The sequence below is a fragment of the Carassius carassius genome, chromosome 2 (assembly GCF_963082965.1).
Source record: "Carassius carassius chromosome 2, fCarCar2.1, whole genome shotgun sequence".
NCBI lineage: Eukaryota > Metazoa > Chordata > Actinopteri > Cypriniformes > Cyprinidae > Carassius > Carassius carassius.
This window is the reverse complement of record NC_081756.1, coordinates 11,529,906-11,549,955: the sequence shown is the minus strand read 5'-3', so window position 1 is coordinate 11,549,955 and position 20,050 is coordinate 11,529,906. Positions and strand designations below refer to the sequence as shown.

The 20,050-nt window shown below is 35.7% G+C and overlaps 1 protein-coding gene across 2 annotated transcripts in view; it reads left to right on the top strand.

Annotated features, from left to right (window-relative positions):
- The first annotated feature begins 7,213 nt into the window (after positions 1-7,213).
- The window catches only part of LOC132102753 (dedicator of cytokinesis protein 11-like), a 74,277-nt gene continuing 61,440 nt past the window's right edge, over positions 7,214-20,050 (top strand). For both annotated transcript variants that reach the window (XM_059507403.1, XM_059507396.1), the window contains exons 1-9: positions 7,214-7,431; positions 13,689-13,805; positions 14,195-14,284; positions 14,428-14,510; positions 14,591-14,651; positions 16,255-16,353; positions 17,514-17,648; positions 18,041-18,215; positions 19,614-19,693. In XM_059507403.1, coding sequence (XP_059363386.1) covers positions 7,330-7,431; positions 13,689-13,805; positions 14,195-14,284; positions 14,428-14,510; positions 14,591-14,651; positions 16,255-16,353; positions 17,514-17,648; positions 18,041-18,215; positions 19,614-19,693 — 942 coding nt within the window. In that variant the 5' untranslated portion in view covers positions 7,214-7,329. The remainder of the gene's footprint in view (positions 7,432-13,688; positions 13,806-14,194; positions 14,285-14,427; positions 14,511-14,590; positions 14,652-16,254; positions 16,354-17,513; positions 17,649-18,040; positions 18,216-19,613; positions 19,694-20,050) is intronic.

The following is a 20,050-nucleotide window of genomic DNA, read 5'->3' as shown; positions in this document are numbered from 1 at the left end:
CATCGTTTATGAGCAACCACTCAGGGTACCCTAGCAACCACACAGCAACACCTTAGTAACCACTCCGGGTACCCTAGCAACCACACAGAAAGACCTTAGCAACCACTCCGGGTACCCTAGCAACCACATAGCAACCGCATAGCAACACCTTAGCAACCACTCCGGGGTACCCTAGCAACCGCATAGCAACATCCTAGCAACCATCCTGGGTACCCTAGCAACCGCATAGCAACATCCTAGCAACCATCCTGGGTACCCTACCAACTGCATAGCAACACCCTAGCAACCATCCCGGGTACACTAGCAACTGCATAGCAACACCTTAGCAACCCTCCCAGTACCTTTAGCAACCACATAGCAATGATCTATCAATCTCTGACAGACTGTATTGCCTTCAAACTTTATGCTTTCTGGCCAAGCTTTCTTTTTGTGCTCTTCAGAATGTTATTCACACTAAGAAAAAAATATTCTTTTGAGAACGGTTCACTAAAAGGTTATTCGGGGGACCAGACATGGTAATTCTTAAATATTGCTTCAAATTTCCCCTTTTGGAAACTTTATTTTTATAAACTATTACACATAAATCATTATATGGGGCATTAAGACAAACTTCCATGTAATAATAGCCTAACTGAATATAAAATTAGTGAAAATAATGATCAAAGCACATGGTAAAACCGGCAGTCGGTCGTCCTGTACAGACAATTTCCCAGTTTGGCTCGGCCATAGAGAGAAAATTCCATAGAAACTCTACAGCTGGATTTGGAGTTGAGTGAATAATAATGATGATCTTTTTAAAGGGATACTCCACCCCAAAATGAAAATGTTGTCACTAATCATATACCCCCATGTTGTTCCAAACACGTAAAAGCTTAATTCATCTTCGGAATACAATTTAAGATATTTTGGATGAAAACCGGGAGGCTTGTGACTGTCCCAAGTTAATTACACACTGGAAGCTGGATTGTGTTCTCATACAGAAAGTCAAATACAGTAATTAATTGTTGTTCAGAAGAAATAACACAATATTGATGTGCAATGTTTCCCTTCTAGCAAACTATCCAGCTATCAAAGCTAAACTGAATAAAAAACAAACGTTTAGACTGATGAAACATGAAGACAACAAATATGTGATGATATAATAATAATATATGACAAATAATATATGGTTTATGTGAGATTAAAAAAAATAAATAAATATATATATATATATATATATGCACACAGACAAATATTTGGGTTGACCTGTTCTGGAACAGTGTTATTAACATTACTTAACCACTGATTTCTAGTTGTGTCCTCTTTTGAAAGACCAAACGAAACAGTGTCTCCACTACATGACGGCAGTGGCAACAATACTACAGCGATAATTAAAGTTACTCCTTCTTTCTCTGCGTGAACATTTGGGCGGCGTTATGCAAATATATGTGTGTGTGTGTGAGTGTGTATGTATATATATATAATGTGTGTGTGCGTGTGTGTGTGACATTTCTGTTTTCTTTTTTTGTTAATTATACTTATAACCTCTGGCCTTTGGATGGAGATTTACTGCTAATCACAGAACTGTGCTTCAATGAAAATACACATGACAATCGCAGCTTATCTAATCACAATTTATTGCCTTTGTGATTTAATTTTGATTAATTGTGCAGCCCTACTCTGTGTCTCTCCGCATCACCTCAGCAACATTTTGGAGAATATTAGCTGAATGCAAGCAGCGTACGCTCTTCTGTGTCAGCCGCGCTGCACAAATGCACATTCAAATCTTAGCGTAAATACACACAGAAAACGTATCCCTGTGTCGCAGCTGACATAGAATAGTGTACGCAGTTTGCATTCAGCGGATGTTCAAATTGTTGAACAAAGTTGTTATTTTTGTTTTCTTTGTGTACTAAAAGTATTCTCATCACTTCATAACATTACAGGTGAAACGCTGATGGTAGATGGTCTATTCTGACAATGTCTTTTGTACTTTTCTGGACCTCGACAGTGTAATTTACTTGGCAGTCAATGGGACAGTCGCAAGCCTCCCATTTTTCATCCGAAGACGAACTAAGCATTTATGGGTTTGGAACGACATAGGGGTAAGTGATTAATGACAAAATTTTCATTTTGGGGTGGAGTATCCCTTTAAAGGATTAGTTTACCCCAAAATGAATAGCTGAAAGTCCTCAGACCATCCAAGATGTAGATGAGTTTGTTTCATCATCAGAACAGATTTTTCAAAATTTAGTATTACAGCACTTGCTCACCACTGGATCCTATGGAGTGAATGGGTGCCGTTGGAATGAGAGTCCAAACAGTTGTTAAAAAAACGTCAAAATAATCCACAAGTAATACATATTTGTTTAACACAATTTAGTCTTGATCTGTGCATATGTTTCTCCATATTTAGACAGGATGTTTTTTTCACTGGAGAAAAACAATATTATGTATATACCCGTATTTTGGCATATTTAAAAGCTACAGTTAAATTACTTTTTTTTTCTTTCTTACAAACATGCATCTTTTCACTTAAAATGCATTGACTGGAATTGTGGGAAATATGCCTTTTTTGTCTTTTACTTAATTTGTTTTTAATTATCAGCTGTTTGGACTCTCATTCTGATGGAATTCACTGCAGATGATCTAGTGGTGAGCAAGTGATGTGATGCTGAATTTCTCCAAATCTGTTCAGATGAAGAAATATACTTGTCTACATGCTGTATGGCCTGAGGTTGAGCAAATTTTCGTTTTTGGATAGAAAACATTTAAATGAGGTTAAACAATGAGAGTCATTTATAAATTGTTAACCTTACTGCATTAAGTTGCACAAATGTTTACCCTTTTATAGTTATCAATTAGTAGTACTAATAATAAGCACTTTGATTTTTTTTAATGAAAACAGTTAGCTCATTACTAAATGAATGTTTGTTTATATATTTATTTTGTGTGTGTGTGTGTGTGTGTGTGTGCAGGTCACTTACCATGCTCTGTCACCCTGGGACAAACAGCATTGATGCCTGAGCCCACCTCGGCATCACTAACATACTGATACGTCTGCTTCAGCCGCAGTCCTGCTTCTGTCAACAAAAATTTCCTGATGCCAATGTGCTCAGTGCACACTATGCCATCTATGACCTCATTTTAAAGTCTTTGCCATGGACATGCAGACCAGTGTGTGCCTGCTGGTGACCAACAGATCACACACCCTCCTGTTAAATACATGGTAAGTGTATAGTTCTAATACAGTGTAATTATTATTTTTTTGGTCTGTACATACTGTATGCTTTCACATCATGGTATGAAAAAACCATGACATCATCTACTGAATATGGTGTTTCAAACCTGATGACACAATTTTTTTCTTGTTCTCCATACAGTTAAAGTTATTTTATCCAATTTTATTTGGATCAGTGATTAGTATTTATATACTACTTTAGTTTTTGTTACTTTTTTGTATTAACCTTTTATGTGATAATTTTTTATTTATTTAGTTAAAATGTTAGTAATTTTATTATTTTATTGCAACCAGCTAACGGTTTGACTGGAGAAGCTCATCAATGTGTTAGTAAGTTTCGGTTCATATGTAAAACTAAGTACTGCTGTGGAAATAACAAACTGAAGGTGGAATGTGTGACTGCTTTTTGATTCTGTGCAATTACTGGAATAAGTTAAGTGCTCACCAAGTCTCTACAATTTTCTGGTCCTTAGACTACTGTTCAAATCTGATTTTGAAATATTTTTTACTCACCAAGGCTGCAATTATATCATCAGAAATACAATAAAACAGTGATAATGTAAAATGTTATTGGAAAAAAAAAAATATATATATATATATTTTTAATATATATATATACTATATTTTAAAATGTATTTTAGTCCTCTGATGTTAACTGAATCAGCAGTCATTTTCTTGTCTTTATTATCATAATATGCTTATATGCTGAATCTATGGCAGGGTTGCCAGGTCTGTTAAAGAAATGTCCAGTGACAAATCATATCATGGCCAAAAGCACCGCATTGCTTAAAATACAGATGTTAGAGTTCAGTAATAATGGGGGGTGTTCAGAATATGAGCTGCGGTTGGAATTTTCCAACAAACTGCTAACTTTTCAAACCATACAATAAAAAAGTCAGCTAAAGTGTCTTGGACTAAGATGAAAGCCATTAATCTCAGATTTTGAAAAGCTGCTTAAAATGGCATGTGGAGTATCTGTGATCTCCCCAGCATCAGCCTGGTCTGGAGAGCTCTATTAATTTCAAATCATTGAGAAACTCATTACAGAGCGAGAAACATATTAAGTTTGTTCCGATCCTTTAAAAAAAAAACGAATATATTTTGCAGTCCTGTGTGTGTTTTGAGTAACTTCCTTCCTGAATTGCAGCTTGCATGTGTAACCATGTGTAAGCACACTGGCATGTTGCAAGTCCTGCCAGTGTGCTGGTGATTGTGACCCTTACACTGGAGACTGTATGAATGGGTGAATATGAACCTTTTTTGCTGTTCGAAATTTTAGAATCTATTGTTGTTATCGCTAACTATAAAAAATATATTTTTATTTATGTGTGTGCATTTCTTTGTCTTGATCTAAATCAGATCACAACCGCACAGCAGAAAATCATCTGTTTCGAACAGAAGAACTTTTCTCCGCCCTTAGTCACCCAGGTATTACATGGAAATCTCAGCACTGTCTTGTTCCCATAAAAAGTTTATTGTCTCTTCTCGGTTAAATGCATGTGCTGTTGTAATGTCATTCTTGTTGTTAAGTTGTTGTAGCAACAGAAAGAAACTTACAGCCGATACTTTAATTGCTGGGTATTTATTGTACTCGCTCATTATATACATTTTGCTCATTTTGAACACAGAAAAAGTTACAAAGTGTTGCTTTAATTGTGTGGTAAACAATCTGAACTCTGTGGAATGGATTTAAATACTATCAGATGTGCTAAATGGACCTCAGACAACCTTGTTTAGATTAAAGTATTATCAAATTAAATGAATGGTGAATTCTGGATGTCTGCAGTTTTTTAATATACTAAATTAGCACCGTGGCATCTTTTTTGATGCATGTTTAGTGAAATAAGGCTAATTTGATAATTTTGTTGACGGATAGGGCTGCTTTTCTTTGCTGTAGGAATGGAATATCTTGTAGTTGGACACAAGGATGTGAAAAAAGTTCATCCTATGGTTAATATTAAGAGTATCGGGAAGCCATGGAGGCCCAGCTTCAGCTGAAAATTTCATCAGCTTCTGAAAACCAAATGTAGCTGAAAAACCTAGACACAGAGAGAAGTTTAAAATACATCTTTCATGGCACATGTCAATTAGCCTTTATTTTACATGCTTCATGTTCTGAATCATATTAATGCTTTAAAACGCTGGTTTTCAACTTTATTTTGACTTTGAGGCCCCCAATATTAGAAGGGGCCCCAATAGAAGGCCTCCTTAATTGATATGTACAGTACTTCTGTTAATAATAAATTAATTTGAATGAACTTATGAATATGATGGTTTAATGTTATTTAGGATTATGTGGATATAATTACAATGATATCATTTTAAGAGCCATTGGGGGCCCCCAGGAAGTTTTCTGAGACCCCTAGTGACCCCAGCCCCCATGTAGTTTTTTATATCTGTATCTAAGCCTGTATATAGCTTGCATTTTGTACACATAAAAATACAATGCATATATGCAATATAACCATACGAAATTATGTCACTATTTTAAACCTAAAACAATCTTATATTATTGATATGCCTTTTCTTCCGTTTGTGGCATTAATGTGTTCATTTTAATACCAGCCAAGACCACAAGGTGTCAGGCTATGATCATAATGCATATTTATATTCACAAGAATACGAATTTAGGTATGAAACATTTATTGATTTATTGTTGAAAGAATTGGGAAAACCCAGGTTAGCTTTAAACATTTTTTAGACTTTCACTTTGTAATGAAAACACATAACTATTTATTTACAAACCACATTATTTATCTTAAAATTAAAAGTGAGAAAGATAACATATAATCTCTCTAAATCTAAAATAAGAAACTATAACTTTTCAATTAATAATTCTAAACCAGGGATTGCTCAATGGACCCTTTTCACAAAACTGTGATGACGCGTTTAATGGTCATCATCATCGTAAATCTTCTAAATGTTTTTATATTTGTATTTTTTTTTTATGTATGTACATTTATAGCACTATTCTTTGTATTATAATACCTATGCATAAAAAAATAAATAAATAAAATAAAATAAAAACGATTAACACCACTGATCTCTCTCTCTCTCTCTCTCTCTCTCTCTTTCTCTCTCTCTCTCTATATATATATAATCAGATTAGAACAACCAAACTAGATAAAGCTTTGATATAAAAAAAAAAAAATTTATATAAAGTTCTTGCAAAAGAAACAAAAAACAAAATGTTAAGCTAGAGGAAATATATACATTACAATAAAGTAAATTTGAGAAGAAAGGAAGAACAAAAGAAGAAGAAAAAAGCTAAATTGCACCCTCACGACAGCTATCCAAAAACACACGATAAAGATGCATAAATATTATACTTTGTGCACAAAGTATATGATTTTAAGGCTTTGACATTGCTGGAAGAGGATATAGTATCCAAATAACATTTCAGGTCTTTACAAAATATAAATAGAGCTTTAACAGACAAAAATGTACATTAATGTTAAAAAAAATTTGCTAGGAAAATAAATAGATTTATTAGAAAATACTTGTCTTTAACAGCCTTGAGGGAGTTATAAAAACCTACATTCCCATTCCCATTTATTTTTTTAATTGAATCACTCAAATTAAACATTTTACAGTAGCCAGGGGGTGAACACAAAGAAAAAGAAATACAAAATTACAATGGAAAAAAATACATAAAAATATGGAAATGTTTACATACATTAATACACTTAACGGCTTTCTTGTTTATCAGAATGTGAACCGATTATAAGTATTGCTTAATTTCTGATTTCAAAATAAGAAACACTGGTTTATAATTTCCGTACTTGCATTTATGAATACTAAACTTTGCTAGCAACAGTAATAAATTAATCAAATAGTATTTCTAATGGAATGACGTCATAAGTGAAAAAAACAAACAAATAAAACATACTTTCCCATTCACTGCCACTGCTCTTTAAGTTTAGCCAACTGTGACGACTTCCTCTGCTGAAAAAGGCCATGACGGGCGGAACTAACGCTGGTCCACGAGGCCCCGCCCCTCTCCCATCCGCACTTCTGTCAGACGCGCAGATTGGCGTACCGAGATGTCGATTTCCGCTATGAGGACTTTGATGGAGTTTCTTTTTCAGTCAAACTAAAGAGGGAAAAACATGTCCGAAGTAAGAAAATTCACAAAAAGGTTGAGTAAACCCGGAACGGCTGCGGAGCTCAGACAAAGTGTGTCGGAGGCGGTGAGGACTTCGATAATTGTGGTTAGTAACTCAAGAGCGTCTCTCTCTCTTCGGCCAATTCATCTGTGAGGCTGTCTCAACACGTAGTGAACTACCTATCTAGGGCGGCGGCGTTTTTTTGACATCACATGCGCGTGCATTCTGTCTAGGTAGTCAGCTCACTAGATTTCAATACAGTTTTCGTTTATTATTAGACCTCGTATATGCATACAATCTGTCAGGTATTTGTTATAGTCATTTTTGTTTCTCGCAAACGGCGTTGTAATTATTTTTTAAACACGCACTAGACTGCTAAGGCATAACGTCTCGCGCTTTCCTGGCAATTACACCAGCACAGCTTCAACATCTGTCTTACACATCACATAGACATCAGTTGAAACATTGTGCATAAAAACACTGAGATATGCATTGATTTAAATACACAATTAGGAATCTACTCCAGCATTTAGGTGATCCTGGTCGTTTCCTAATAGGAAAGACATTGTTGTGTAGCTCCTGCTGGAACCACATGGAGCATCCTTATGTCTTTGTGTAAGGAGTCATGTGCAGCATGTGCTCATTCATCAGTCCAAGAGCAGCGCCCATGCTTTCTTTTTGCCTTTATTGCACGGTTGAGAAATGAATGATCAGAGATGGAGAACAGAAATATGGCATTAGTGAGGATATAATTTCTTAGCACTACTGATGCCTCTTATGAATGCTTAGTGCTGAGAAATTATATTTTTTAGCAGGACGTATGTCATTAGCCGGAGATTTTCTACAAGTGATACGAATGAAGGCCTATGATTGTCAGTTTGATTGTTGTTTCCAGGGACACAGACAACAAATGGCACACTATGGAGTGTTTCCCTTGAGAATACCCTCAGGCTGCTCAGCTATACTTCCTGTGTCACACTGAATAAAGTGTTTGTCTCATCTTTCCTCTTTTCCTCTTACTCATATTGTGCAATTGCACAAATTTGGCCAAAATGATGATATGAGCGACCTTTATTGTTATTATTGGTGATTGGTGTTAATTATTGTGTTACTCAATGGAATGGATTTAAGATCGCTAAGAACTAACTTTTGTCTTACTGGAAGTTTTGGTGGGAAATATTGAAGGCCTCATCCCTTATTTTTGTAAGCAGCCTAGTCAGTGTCAAGTAAGTATTGAGGGGAGGGACATTCTTATTCAAGCAATCATTTGATTGGACGATGTGTGTAGTGCAGGAAGTCATCAAGGTTTTTGCTCTTAATATTATATAAAAGTGAACTTTATGCATATTTTGGAGTACGTTTGAAACTGGAGAAGTTTGCATTACCCTGGTTGCTTCAACAAAAAGCTAACTGGAGTTTTCCCTTGACTGTTGGATAATTGCAGAAAACGAGCACTGTGATCAAAGATAATCTTCACAAATGAACACAACTATCATGAATTTTGAAGTCTAAAACAGAAGTAGAAAGCTAAAGGTAGGCTAAAGGCTGACTACACCATCGAGTTGGAAAGTGTGAGTTAGAATAGTTTGCAAGAGCACAAGTATAAACACAATGTAAAAGTGGACATGTAAATACATGAATTTTCTTGCTCTGTGTGATGCCCTGACAACCTCTGCTCATTTAGTCAGTGTTTAGCAACCACCTTTTTCAAGACACATAAAAATCAGTGTGGTATTACTGATGTATTTAATGTAGTAGAACTTGTGTTAACCAGAGTCCTTATTTTATGTATTAAACCAAAATCCCATTCTTATAACCCATAGATTCATTTCTGGGTTTTAGGACTCATTATTGTGGCACTCTATTAATGGCCATTAAACTCTTAAAAGTCAAAACTGACCCTGTTTACTTTATAAATGGACATTTGTACTTTATAAATGCATCTTATTGTAAGGGACTCATTAGTGCAAATGATTTTAAAGACGAAAAATAATGTCTTTGTCTTTATAATCTAAACATATTGTCTTAACTTGCTCTTCCTCCGGAATGACTCTCCATTTCCATTTGATAATGCAAACTATAAATAGCTGCTTAGACACCATTTTAGCAAATAACAAATCATATTGACTTTAAATATGGGACAGCTGTGGTCAAGCTGGAGAAAGTTTGGTTTCACGATATTTACTTGCAATATTTTAAACTGTGTTTTCTACACAGAACTCACTGGATATAAATATTTCAAGATGCTTTTCAAATGATGGGCCTTAAATGCTCACTGATCCACAGATCCTCCACAAGATTTACAAGACAAGATAAGCTTTTCAAAAACCCTGTAATGATACAAAAAGAGATCAGCTCTAGATGTGTGCCCTGGTCACAGTTTCATGTTGCGTTCATACGGAAATAACTTGACTGTAATGCGTGGGGTGCCAACGCCCATCGGCTTTGAGCGAGCAGTAAATTGGCTCATTTTTCCCTTTACCTCAGCCTGTGGTTTGTTGGCCTGTGACTCTTCTTTTTCTTCAGTTCCTCTCTGTCCTCAACAGGGTTGACGTTGATGGTGCTTTTTTGAAACGATCTGAGGCCTTGTGGGTTTTTTTGGCTATAGAAAACTGGTCCTACCATGTTATGTAGATAAATCTTGGCTCTGAGATCTTAACACCTGGATACAGTGATTAAGGACAGGATTTGGATTGGGGAAGTTGGTATAATTTAGTTTGAAAGGGCAGTTGAGAGAGAAAGCAGCCACACGCCAGCAGAACTGAGCTGAAACACATGCTCTGTTGCTGTCGTAGCTGAGCTGGCTGTGGTTATTTTTTTGCTTCTATGTGATGTGACACATGACAGGAAGTTGCTGCTGAGACACTTGCATTGGTTGTCACCTCATGCATATGTGCTTGAGAGACACAGGAAGCACTGATGTATGACAGATTTAGCTGTTACTTCCCCACTCTCTAGAAAGATACACTATTATAAAAGCAAAATATGTATTTCAATTTGAATATCGGACATTTGTTTTTTGAAAGAAATCAATCCTTTTATTCAGTATGGGTGCATTGATGTATAAATATTTTCCACAGACATTTTTTTTATCATATAATAATAAGTATAAATGTTTCTGAGAACCAAATCAGCGTATTCGAAAGATTTCTGAATAATCATGTGACACTGAAGACTGAAGTTATAATGCTTTGCCAGTTTTGCCATCATAGGAATAAATTACATTTTTATATATATATTAAAATAGAAAAAAGTATTGTTTTAAATAGGGATGTCCCAATCAGGTTCCGAGTTTGATTTTGAGTATCTACCGATATCGAGTCCTGATCCGATACTTCTATAATACATACAAAAGAATAAAGAAGAGCAAAAAAAAAAAAAAAAACATATCCAGGATGTTCAATAAATTACATTTTGAAATATATTCAAATAGAAAACAGCTATCTTAAATTGGCTAGTAAAAATATTTCACAATTTTACTTGGCTTGATTAACAGAAGAACCTTCTTTAAACAACATTAACAAGTTTACTGTTCCAAAACTTCTGACTGGTAGTATAGGCAACTTAAATTTATCTCTAATTTCTAGCTTTTAATTGGCTTAGAAATTAGGGCTGGGATAAACGATTATTTTGTAAACGATTAATCTAGCAATTATTTTTTCGATGCATCGATTAATCTAACGATTACTTTTTCAGACCGATTTCGATTATCTCCCCATTAATTGACTACTAACAATTTATACATGTTGATTTACATATCTGAATGAAAAAAACATCAATTCCTTAACATTGCAATATATGTTTATTGCTCTTAAAATTACAAAATAAAAGACTGAGAATGCATTACTTTGCACTTGTATAGAGATAGCATTCAATAAAACCTTGAAGCCTTGAAAACACATAGCTTACTGAAACAAGCTTACTGAACACATAGGGCCTAGCTTACTGAAAAAGGAAGTTCTTTCAGATGAAAATAACAACAACTTGATGTCTAGCATTCAATAAAAAAGTTCACCCAAAATACTTGTTTAGAGCAATTGAAAGAATACAGTATGTAAATGTAAACTTGAGGGCTTTAAGCTAATACAGAGAGTGCTTTTACAAAAAAAAAAAAAAAAAAAAAAATTAACAGTGGGAGCCAGCAGCCTGTCATGGAGAAAAAAAATCTCCGAATGCTCCACGTGAAACTTTGGAGTTCCGCCCTTTTTCTATCGTGTCTAATGATTTTGGTTAATATGCACAAGGGAGGGAGAGAGCAAGAAGCGCTCGTTTAGTTTGAAGACTGTGAGTGCGCGTGAAACTTTGGTGTTTCGCCCTTTTTCTATCGTGTTTAATGATTTTGATTTATATGCACAAGGGAGGGAGAGAGCAAGAAGCGCTCGTGTTGTTTGAAGACTGTGAGTGCGCGCGCAGCCGGGGCTCTCTCTCGTACGCGCCCTGTCACTGTCACTCACCGATCAAATAAGGCTTTGACAGCCGCCAAAAAAAAAAGATCAATGCAGAAAACCCCCTGGATTGGTTATATAACGTTGGACAGAATGTTGATCCGGCCATCGCGTATATTCAGCGCACATAAGGTAAACGTTTTGCAAACGTTTTTTAGAGAAATAAAAACAGGTCGACGAATCGATGCGCATATTTTGCGTCGACGCATCGATGACCTCGACGCCTTGTCCCAGCCCTATTAGAAATCTATAACTGCTGGACGATAACAAATAATAATGATTTGTTTATATACTATAAACACAGTGTTATCACATAATAAGGTAGAATAGTTTCTATACTGTAACAAATGCCATGTCAATCAGCACTGCATTGTTCATATATTTTATTTATCACCTGCTGGAGAAGAATTGAAAAACCTTATTCTGTAAAAATAACTGTTTTCATACAGCTATAGCTGGACGCTTATGTCCTTTCCTGATATGACTTTCTGCACGAGAGCGCCCTCCAGCTTCGAGTATGAATGAAACGCACACTGCAGGAGTGTTTAGCGCTCCGTGATGTTCATCTCACCTTATTCTGGGTCCGAGTAAAACACCAGATCATGTGCAGACTATCCTGTCTCTTTGAGTTTAAATCTATACTTCACACCTTTATTATATATATATATATCCGAGTCCTGATCGGGAGGTAACATCCGATTCCGATCGAGTCTGAAACTAAGATCGCGTGATTCAGATCTGGACATCCCTAGTTTTAACTATGTTTTTAATCACAGAAATGCAGCCTTGGTGAGCATAAGAGACTTCTTTCAAGAACATAAAAAAAATCTTACTGACCCCAAACTTTTGAAAGTTATTACGGACCTGGCCTGTTTGTAATGCACACGGGTTAATTCACCGAAACATTATGACATTATTTATTCATCCTTGTTTTATTCTTAACCTGCATGACAAATTTTTTTTGCAATCTTCAATAGTTTTATGTGACAAACAACAGATGAATTGAAGTCATCATTCGCTACGTTTACAGTCAGGTTTCAATAATTTTTCAAGTTCATGGCATCAATTCACTTAAATTGCATGGAAAAGAGCATCATGCATAGGCAGAGGTGTTTAGATGAGTCATGGCTGAGTATTGCTGATCTTGTCAAAGCTGAACCGCTTTAAAGATAAGAAACAATAAGCAGCTTTACCCAGCCTCAAACTCTGGACAGAAGATACAGCCTGCCCATTTCTGTCTTAACCTTACATAGTTATGAAACTATAACTTCCTCTCTTAATATCTCTAACTGCTCATAGTAAATTTCCAGCAGAAGGTTAAAGCCATAAAAGTTTCCTAACACTAGATGCTAGCAAGTCATCTGAAAAGTCATCTGTTTGGCAATTCCCGTACTGTGAAACATCAGTGAAAAGTGTGAAAAGATGAATCTAGTCCCCTGCCCTTGTCTTCTGTCCATCCCACATGGTTTGTTATGGTGAAAACATTTTCTCTTCCGAGTGGCTAAAGTCTTTGAGGATCAGAGCATGACACAGGCATGTCAGCTGAGCCTGGAGTGTGTGTTTCAGCTTTAACACGTGATTCTGTTTAAGAAGGAACTTGAAATGAGAAAACATTGAATCAATCTCAGAAGCATTGAAAATAAGAAATCAGAAATCCTGTGGCAGATTTTTGCTTTGTAAAAAGGTTGTTAGAGGGGAAGTGAACTAATAAATTCACAGGCAAAGCTGTCAAATCTGTGTAAGCTACACTAATAACCACAACAGATAAAGCAAATCTGAATAATAACAGTGTGCAACGCTTTAGTATGTTTAGTAGCAGCAATAAAGAGGGACACAAACATTGACTCCAGACATGATCACAGGCCCTTTTGAGCGCAGCTGTGTGTAAATTCACTGATCAATCCTGTGTGTTTGCAGGAGCAGCCGAAGATCATCGAGCCACTGGACTATGAGAATGTGGTGTTTCAGAGGAAAGCTCAGATCCACAGTGATCCACAGAGAGACCTGCTGGTGTGGCCAGCTGATGATGTTTCAGTGAGTCATTTCACAATCACATTTGTTGACGTTTATTGTCTGACTCGAACAGTCCTCATCCTTGTCCAGCCACCATATGAATCTAATTTTCATCTGTCTTTCTGTCTATTATTCTATCTGTTGTTCTATCTATCTATCTATCTATCTATCTATCTATCTATCTGTCTGTCTGTCTGTCTGTCTGTCTGTCTGTCTGTCTATCTATCTATCTATCTATCTATCTATCTATCTATCTATCTATCTATCTATCTATCTATCTATCTATCTATCTATCTATCTATCTATCTCTCTCTCTCTCTCTCTGTCTCTCTCTCTGTCTCTCTCTCTGTCTCTCTCTCTCTCTCTCTCTCTCTCTCTGTCTTGTCTTGTTTGTCTATTTGGCTCTCTAGGAAGCACAGATTCAACGTCAAAGGAGGACTATTGTTCATTCAGTTCCTCAAAATGCTGAGAATGAGGCAAAAAGCCTGTTTGCCAAACAGGTAAAGAACCTCTCAATGCCAAAATAAGAGAAATCTTTCCAGACTAATAAAATATGAGATCAGATTTTCCTCTTTTTTTCATGTTTTGATGTGTTTGTGCTCATGTGATTGAGTAACTGAGCAATTCTCACGCTCTTTGGCAGTGCATTAAGATGTACAACACCAACTGGCACGTCATCAACTATAATTACGAGGCCTTCTCTGGAGACTTCCGGTCGCTGCCCTGGTATGTCAAAGTTTGTATATTTTGCCAAAGCTTTTGTGGTGTTATTTTCAAGGTTTGGCTATACTGTTTCTGTCTTGCAGTAAAGGCATGAAGACGGAAAAGCTTCCCAACCAAGTGTTTGAGGTGGATGAGGGCGAGGAGGTAAGAGACATTAATGTGTGCAGATGGAAAACAGGGTAGAATATCAAATGTCTCAATATATTCTCTCATCTCTCTCTCTCTCCTTTAAAAAGCTTTTCTGCACTTTTTTGCAGTGTCAGAACAGACTGAAGAAAAAGCATTTTTGTCCATTTTAAAAGGAATAATTGTAACCATTTTATCACAGATAAAACACTTGAGTCTTGGGACTTTATATAGATGGTTAGCAATTTGGTTAGCAAGCAGCAGTTTCAAAATTCACATTCGACATACACGCTGTGTGTAATTTATGTTGTAGCAAAAACAGAATGTTAACCACAGACCTAATCAAAAACCACTGTTCTAAAAACCCATTAGAAATTTGCGAGGGAGCCTATGGTGAAGACTTCAGAATTGGTCTACAAATTCATGCCATGACTGAACACCTCTACTGCTGTCTTGATTATGTGTATGTTCATGTTTAGACATGTATAGTCTAGTCTTTTTCTTTATAATTCACTAAGTGGAGTTCTAATTCTGAATACCTAAAATAACTTTTTTGGGTTAAAGCGAGAGGCCAATGAAGCCAAAATGTACACAATAATATGAAAATGAATTCAGTATCTTGTTCAGTTGTAAAATTCAGATATACGCACCTATATGTCTTTCCAAACCTGTATGCATTATTTTCTTCTGTGGAATACAATATATATTATACATTTTAAATATAAAATATGTTTTAAAACTGAAAACATTTGGGGCAAGTAATGATTATTATTATTTTTATTATTATTATTATTGTCAATTAATATAAATTAATTAAAAATACATTTATTTAAATTTTTATTTCAGCAGTAAATTATTTTAAAATATATTAATATAATAAAAAGGTATAACTTTTATTAGTTATTAACTTTTTTACTGTATAAAATTTACTGTAATAAATGCAGCTTTGGTGGGTGTAAGAAACTAAATTTTTAAACATACCCCCCCCCCAACTTTTGAACATTTAGGTAGTGTATGTATACATCATGTTTGTTCTCTCATGTTCATTTAATTTAATCAATTCGCTGAGTGACTCAAAGGGAGAGCAGTGTGCAGGCAATTGATCAGTCTCAGAGGAACTGTTAGGACAGAAAGAGAGGAAGGGAATGAGAAATGCTGGAGGAAAGAGGGAAGAAGGGTATCTGGATAATTATATTACAGTTGAGAGCTAGAGAAAAGCACATTCATAAAGGACACCAGAAACACAAACACACACACACACACATGGACATGCACACATTTATAGTCACTGTTAGTAAAACATTCAACCTCATTCTCATCACCTCATATATTAATATTAATGTTTAATGCATAGCATTTTTAAAGCATTTATAAGCTGTGTTTGTAAGTGCATTATTGTATTGTGTTAATGTGTGTGTGATGTTGAGTTACTGTGTGAGGGATAAGAGGCTTATTTGCATGAATGTTTGTAAAACCAGAACGCACAGTGTTCATATTTGTTTCAGGGCATATGATCTTTAAGGCAGAGAACGTTGCATGCGTAGGAATTAATTGATCTTTGTATTCAGATCAATCTATCTGCTTCATTAGTTCTTACTCTGTGTGGGTGTGTCTGTTTCAGGATTCATCATCTCTTTGCTCTCAGAGAGGAGGTGTAATGAAGCAGGGCTGGCTGCAGAAGGCCAGCAGCAACAACAGCAGTCTGTCGGTCTCCATGAAGGTTAGTGGAATCATCAACAGAGCTACAGCAGTCGTTGTTACTTAATATACTGTACATCTGCTGATCAATGCAGTTTGAAGACCGATTGTTGGAGAAATGAGAATTACATGCTCTAATGTTCATACACAAACACTTTGCTGTTAACAAAGTGCTGCGTTAAATGATGTCTAGCAAGTATTTGCATGAAGGATACATTATATGACTTGCTCAATCACATTACTCCTTAGTCAGGAGGTCAAAAAAGTCCATTTGTGTACTATTACTAATCACGTCACAGAAAAACATGTAAGTGATAATATACATCCAGCCAGACGGGTGATCGGCGGCACCCTGAAGGGGGTTATTCTGTGATTACAACTGGCTGGATAAACATTATCCCGTTTATGACACGGCTAATTGCCACATAAGTTAATAATTAGACACAAAATATTGATTTGAGTTGTAATTTTTGAACGCAGAGCTTCCGTGAGCACAGCAGTTGCGAGCAAGCAGCAAATTCAAACTAGACGGGCATTTAAGAGAAAAGATGCATTCAAACCACTTATTACACAACATTTTACCACAAAAATTATTAAGGCAAAAAAAGACTTAAGACGAAAATGTTTGAAAATCTTACCAGTTTGTAAGTTATCTTATAGTCCAATACAGTGTACAAAACAACCGTCACAAAATTGCAGCAGCTGCGTTTGTTTGAAACGAGAGCAAGGCCGTGATACTAAGATGACATGATTAAATAATTGTACACATAATATTGAATTGAGTTTTAATATTTCATCAGCTAAACAAATGCAAAGCTCCCACAAAGATGAGCCTATGCTAAATGCATAAATGCAAATGTAACATACCTCGGAATGTTGCAACTGACCAATCAGAATCAAGTATTCCACAGAGCCGTGTGATTATGCATTTTAAAATACAGTAAAATAGAATATTGTTCTTTTAGATTTGTTATTATTTCACACACAGTACAGTTTGTACTGTATTCTTGATCAGGTAAATGCAGCATTGAGAGCATAAGAAAAATCAGACCAAATCCACATTTTTGAACAGATTAGTTTTTTTGTATATTTTCTAAATAATGTGAAAGATGAAAATGGCTATGAACATATGACGGTATTTCTGGCTCAATTTTTTCACACACATTATTTTGTTCTGTACAGGTGTTCAAGAAGAGGTATTTCTACCTGTCTCAGCTCCCTGATGGCTCCTACATACTGAATTCATACAAAGATGAGAGAAACTACAAAGAATCAAAAGGCTCCATCTATCTGGACTCTTGTATAGATGTAGTTCCGGTAAATACAGTGATTTTTATTTTTATTTATTAAATTATTTTTTTCAAAGATTGACATGTGATCAAGGGGTACAATAGTTGACAGGCCCTGATTAACAAGGTTTAATGATGTAATGTTATTATAGAGCTTTTTTGTTGCCAGAAATTGAGCATTTTAAATTACAGATTTATATTTTATATTACAACTTGGAAATATCTAGACATGGAAATATCTGAACTTGATTGGATACGTTTTTCAGGAAGTTTAATAACAGCACTTAGCAGCCCTCAGGCTCGGTAACACAACCAGAGGAATCTTCCTTGGTGAACACCAATTATTATTATAACCACAAACAGCTCTTAAAGTCACAGCATTCAATTCCTCCACACACTGACACGGCACATTTCTGGCAGGTTCCTAAGATGAAGCGTAACAGCTTTGAGCTGAAGATGGAGGACCGTTACAGTCACTATCTGGTGGCGGACAGCGAGGCTGAGATGGAGGAGTGGGTGAACACGCTGAAACAGGCTTTACTGAGTGCGATGGATGACAGAAGGAACGGATCAGAACCTTCGGAAGGTTCTCTGGGTAAACAACACACCCACACACACGTTTTAATTGGCTGTTCTCCCTGTTTCTTCTTCATCTGGGAACAAGCGATCCCCTCACATAACCAAATGACAAGCATTTTGGCAACGTGGGGAAACTCTGGTATGTGCTGCTTCCTGAAAAGATGCATAGTTCCTATTCTGCTACTTCCAAATATAATACGTTTATTTGTTTTCTTTTGGGGCCTTTTTAAAACCTCTTGAACTTTACTTACTCTCTGTATTGTACTCTGTATAAAAATTTTGCTACCTTTGGCCTGTTCAGTAAAGACGCTGATAAACAGCTCCCTGTGCTTCTATGGTATAAACTTTGACCTATAGTTGCATTTGTTTTTAAGACCTTCCATGTGCTGGTCATGAGGATATTAAACCGTTTTCAATAACATGCTTTCAATCTTTTAACTTCTCAAATTTTGGAATGACTAAGGCAGATTTCAGATCTCTGTTGAAATTATGGTTTTGCTCTATGATAAAATTTCTGCTCTTTGGCATGTGGGCTGTAGAATTAGAATGAAACATAACCATATCTGTTAGGATAAGAATTAAACATAACCATAACTACTCTGGTTTCCATTGTTCTAAGTTTAACAGACCTAAACAGACTTTGTGTGATACCCCTCTTTGCATGTCTCTACTTGAGAAGCCTTGTAGGTATATATACCTTGAATGGTGTATAAAAAAGTTTAAATATTTTTTTCTTGTTCAGAATCAGCACTGAAAATAGATATTTAGCCTAAATTAAATAGGCAATTGTCATTAGAATAAGTTATTAATTTAAAACATAAATGCAGTGAATTGAATGTCAGTTGAACAGATTATAATAGCATTATTACATTGTTGTCCATTTCACCATTTTAGCGGGAGGAGAGAGGCAGATATTTTATGTCCTGTGTTAGATAATAGTTATTTAAATCTGTCTAATAAGATAAAACCTGATCAGTGTGTAACCTATTTATGGAAGGTGACAGTATAAGAGCCAAGCAGCCGTTTAAATCATTCCACCTCACAATGTTCTAGCAGCCCACCTTCTCTTGTGTCTGCATAAATAAATGAGAGGAGCTGATTTCCCAGAAAGCTTCACCTACTGTCCCCGATGTGACACCATTTAACACATACACACATTACAGATAATGGTACTACTTCTGTTCCAGTGGAGCAGTTCAGAAACTTTTTTGGCTTTCAAATATATCAAACACATTGATCAGCAAATATGAGATTCTGTATTTTACTTTATAAAAGTAAAAAACATTTATGACTAAAGAGCGTTTTAATTGTTCTGCTTGGTGTCTAAGATAAGCCAATATTCACACACTACATAATGATACAACGCTTTGTCTGTTATGCATGCATTTTCAATTGCCTTTTGATTAACAAACAGATGACGACAACAGTAGCCAGGGGAGACCAGAGAACATTGCTGAGAGCTTTGGCCGGAGTCTTCATCCAGAGCTAATGAAGGTACTTGACACAAAATAATTACAATGCTAACTGTAGTGGTTTGATTACTTCTTTGTGCATTTTAAGTGGCTGAGGTCAGATTACTGGGATATTGTCTTCTCGGAAATATGTAATAGTATGCAATAATATACATTTAAAACAGAAGTATGCTTCATTGTTGTTGCATGGTCTCATTATGTTACATCGTTTAATTCAGTGAGTGGCGACACAAAAAAATAAATATTATTTTGCATTTTTAGTCCACTTTTGTGCTTAAATGTCTACAATTATGACAGGCCAATCAAAAAAAGTCAAGAAAGTTATAAAAACTTGCAGTTGATTTTACTCTAGGTTTATTCATTGTACTGGAAATAGAAG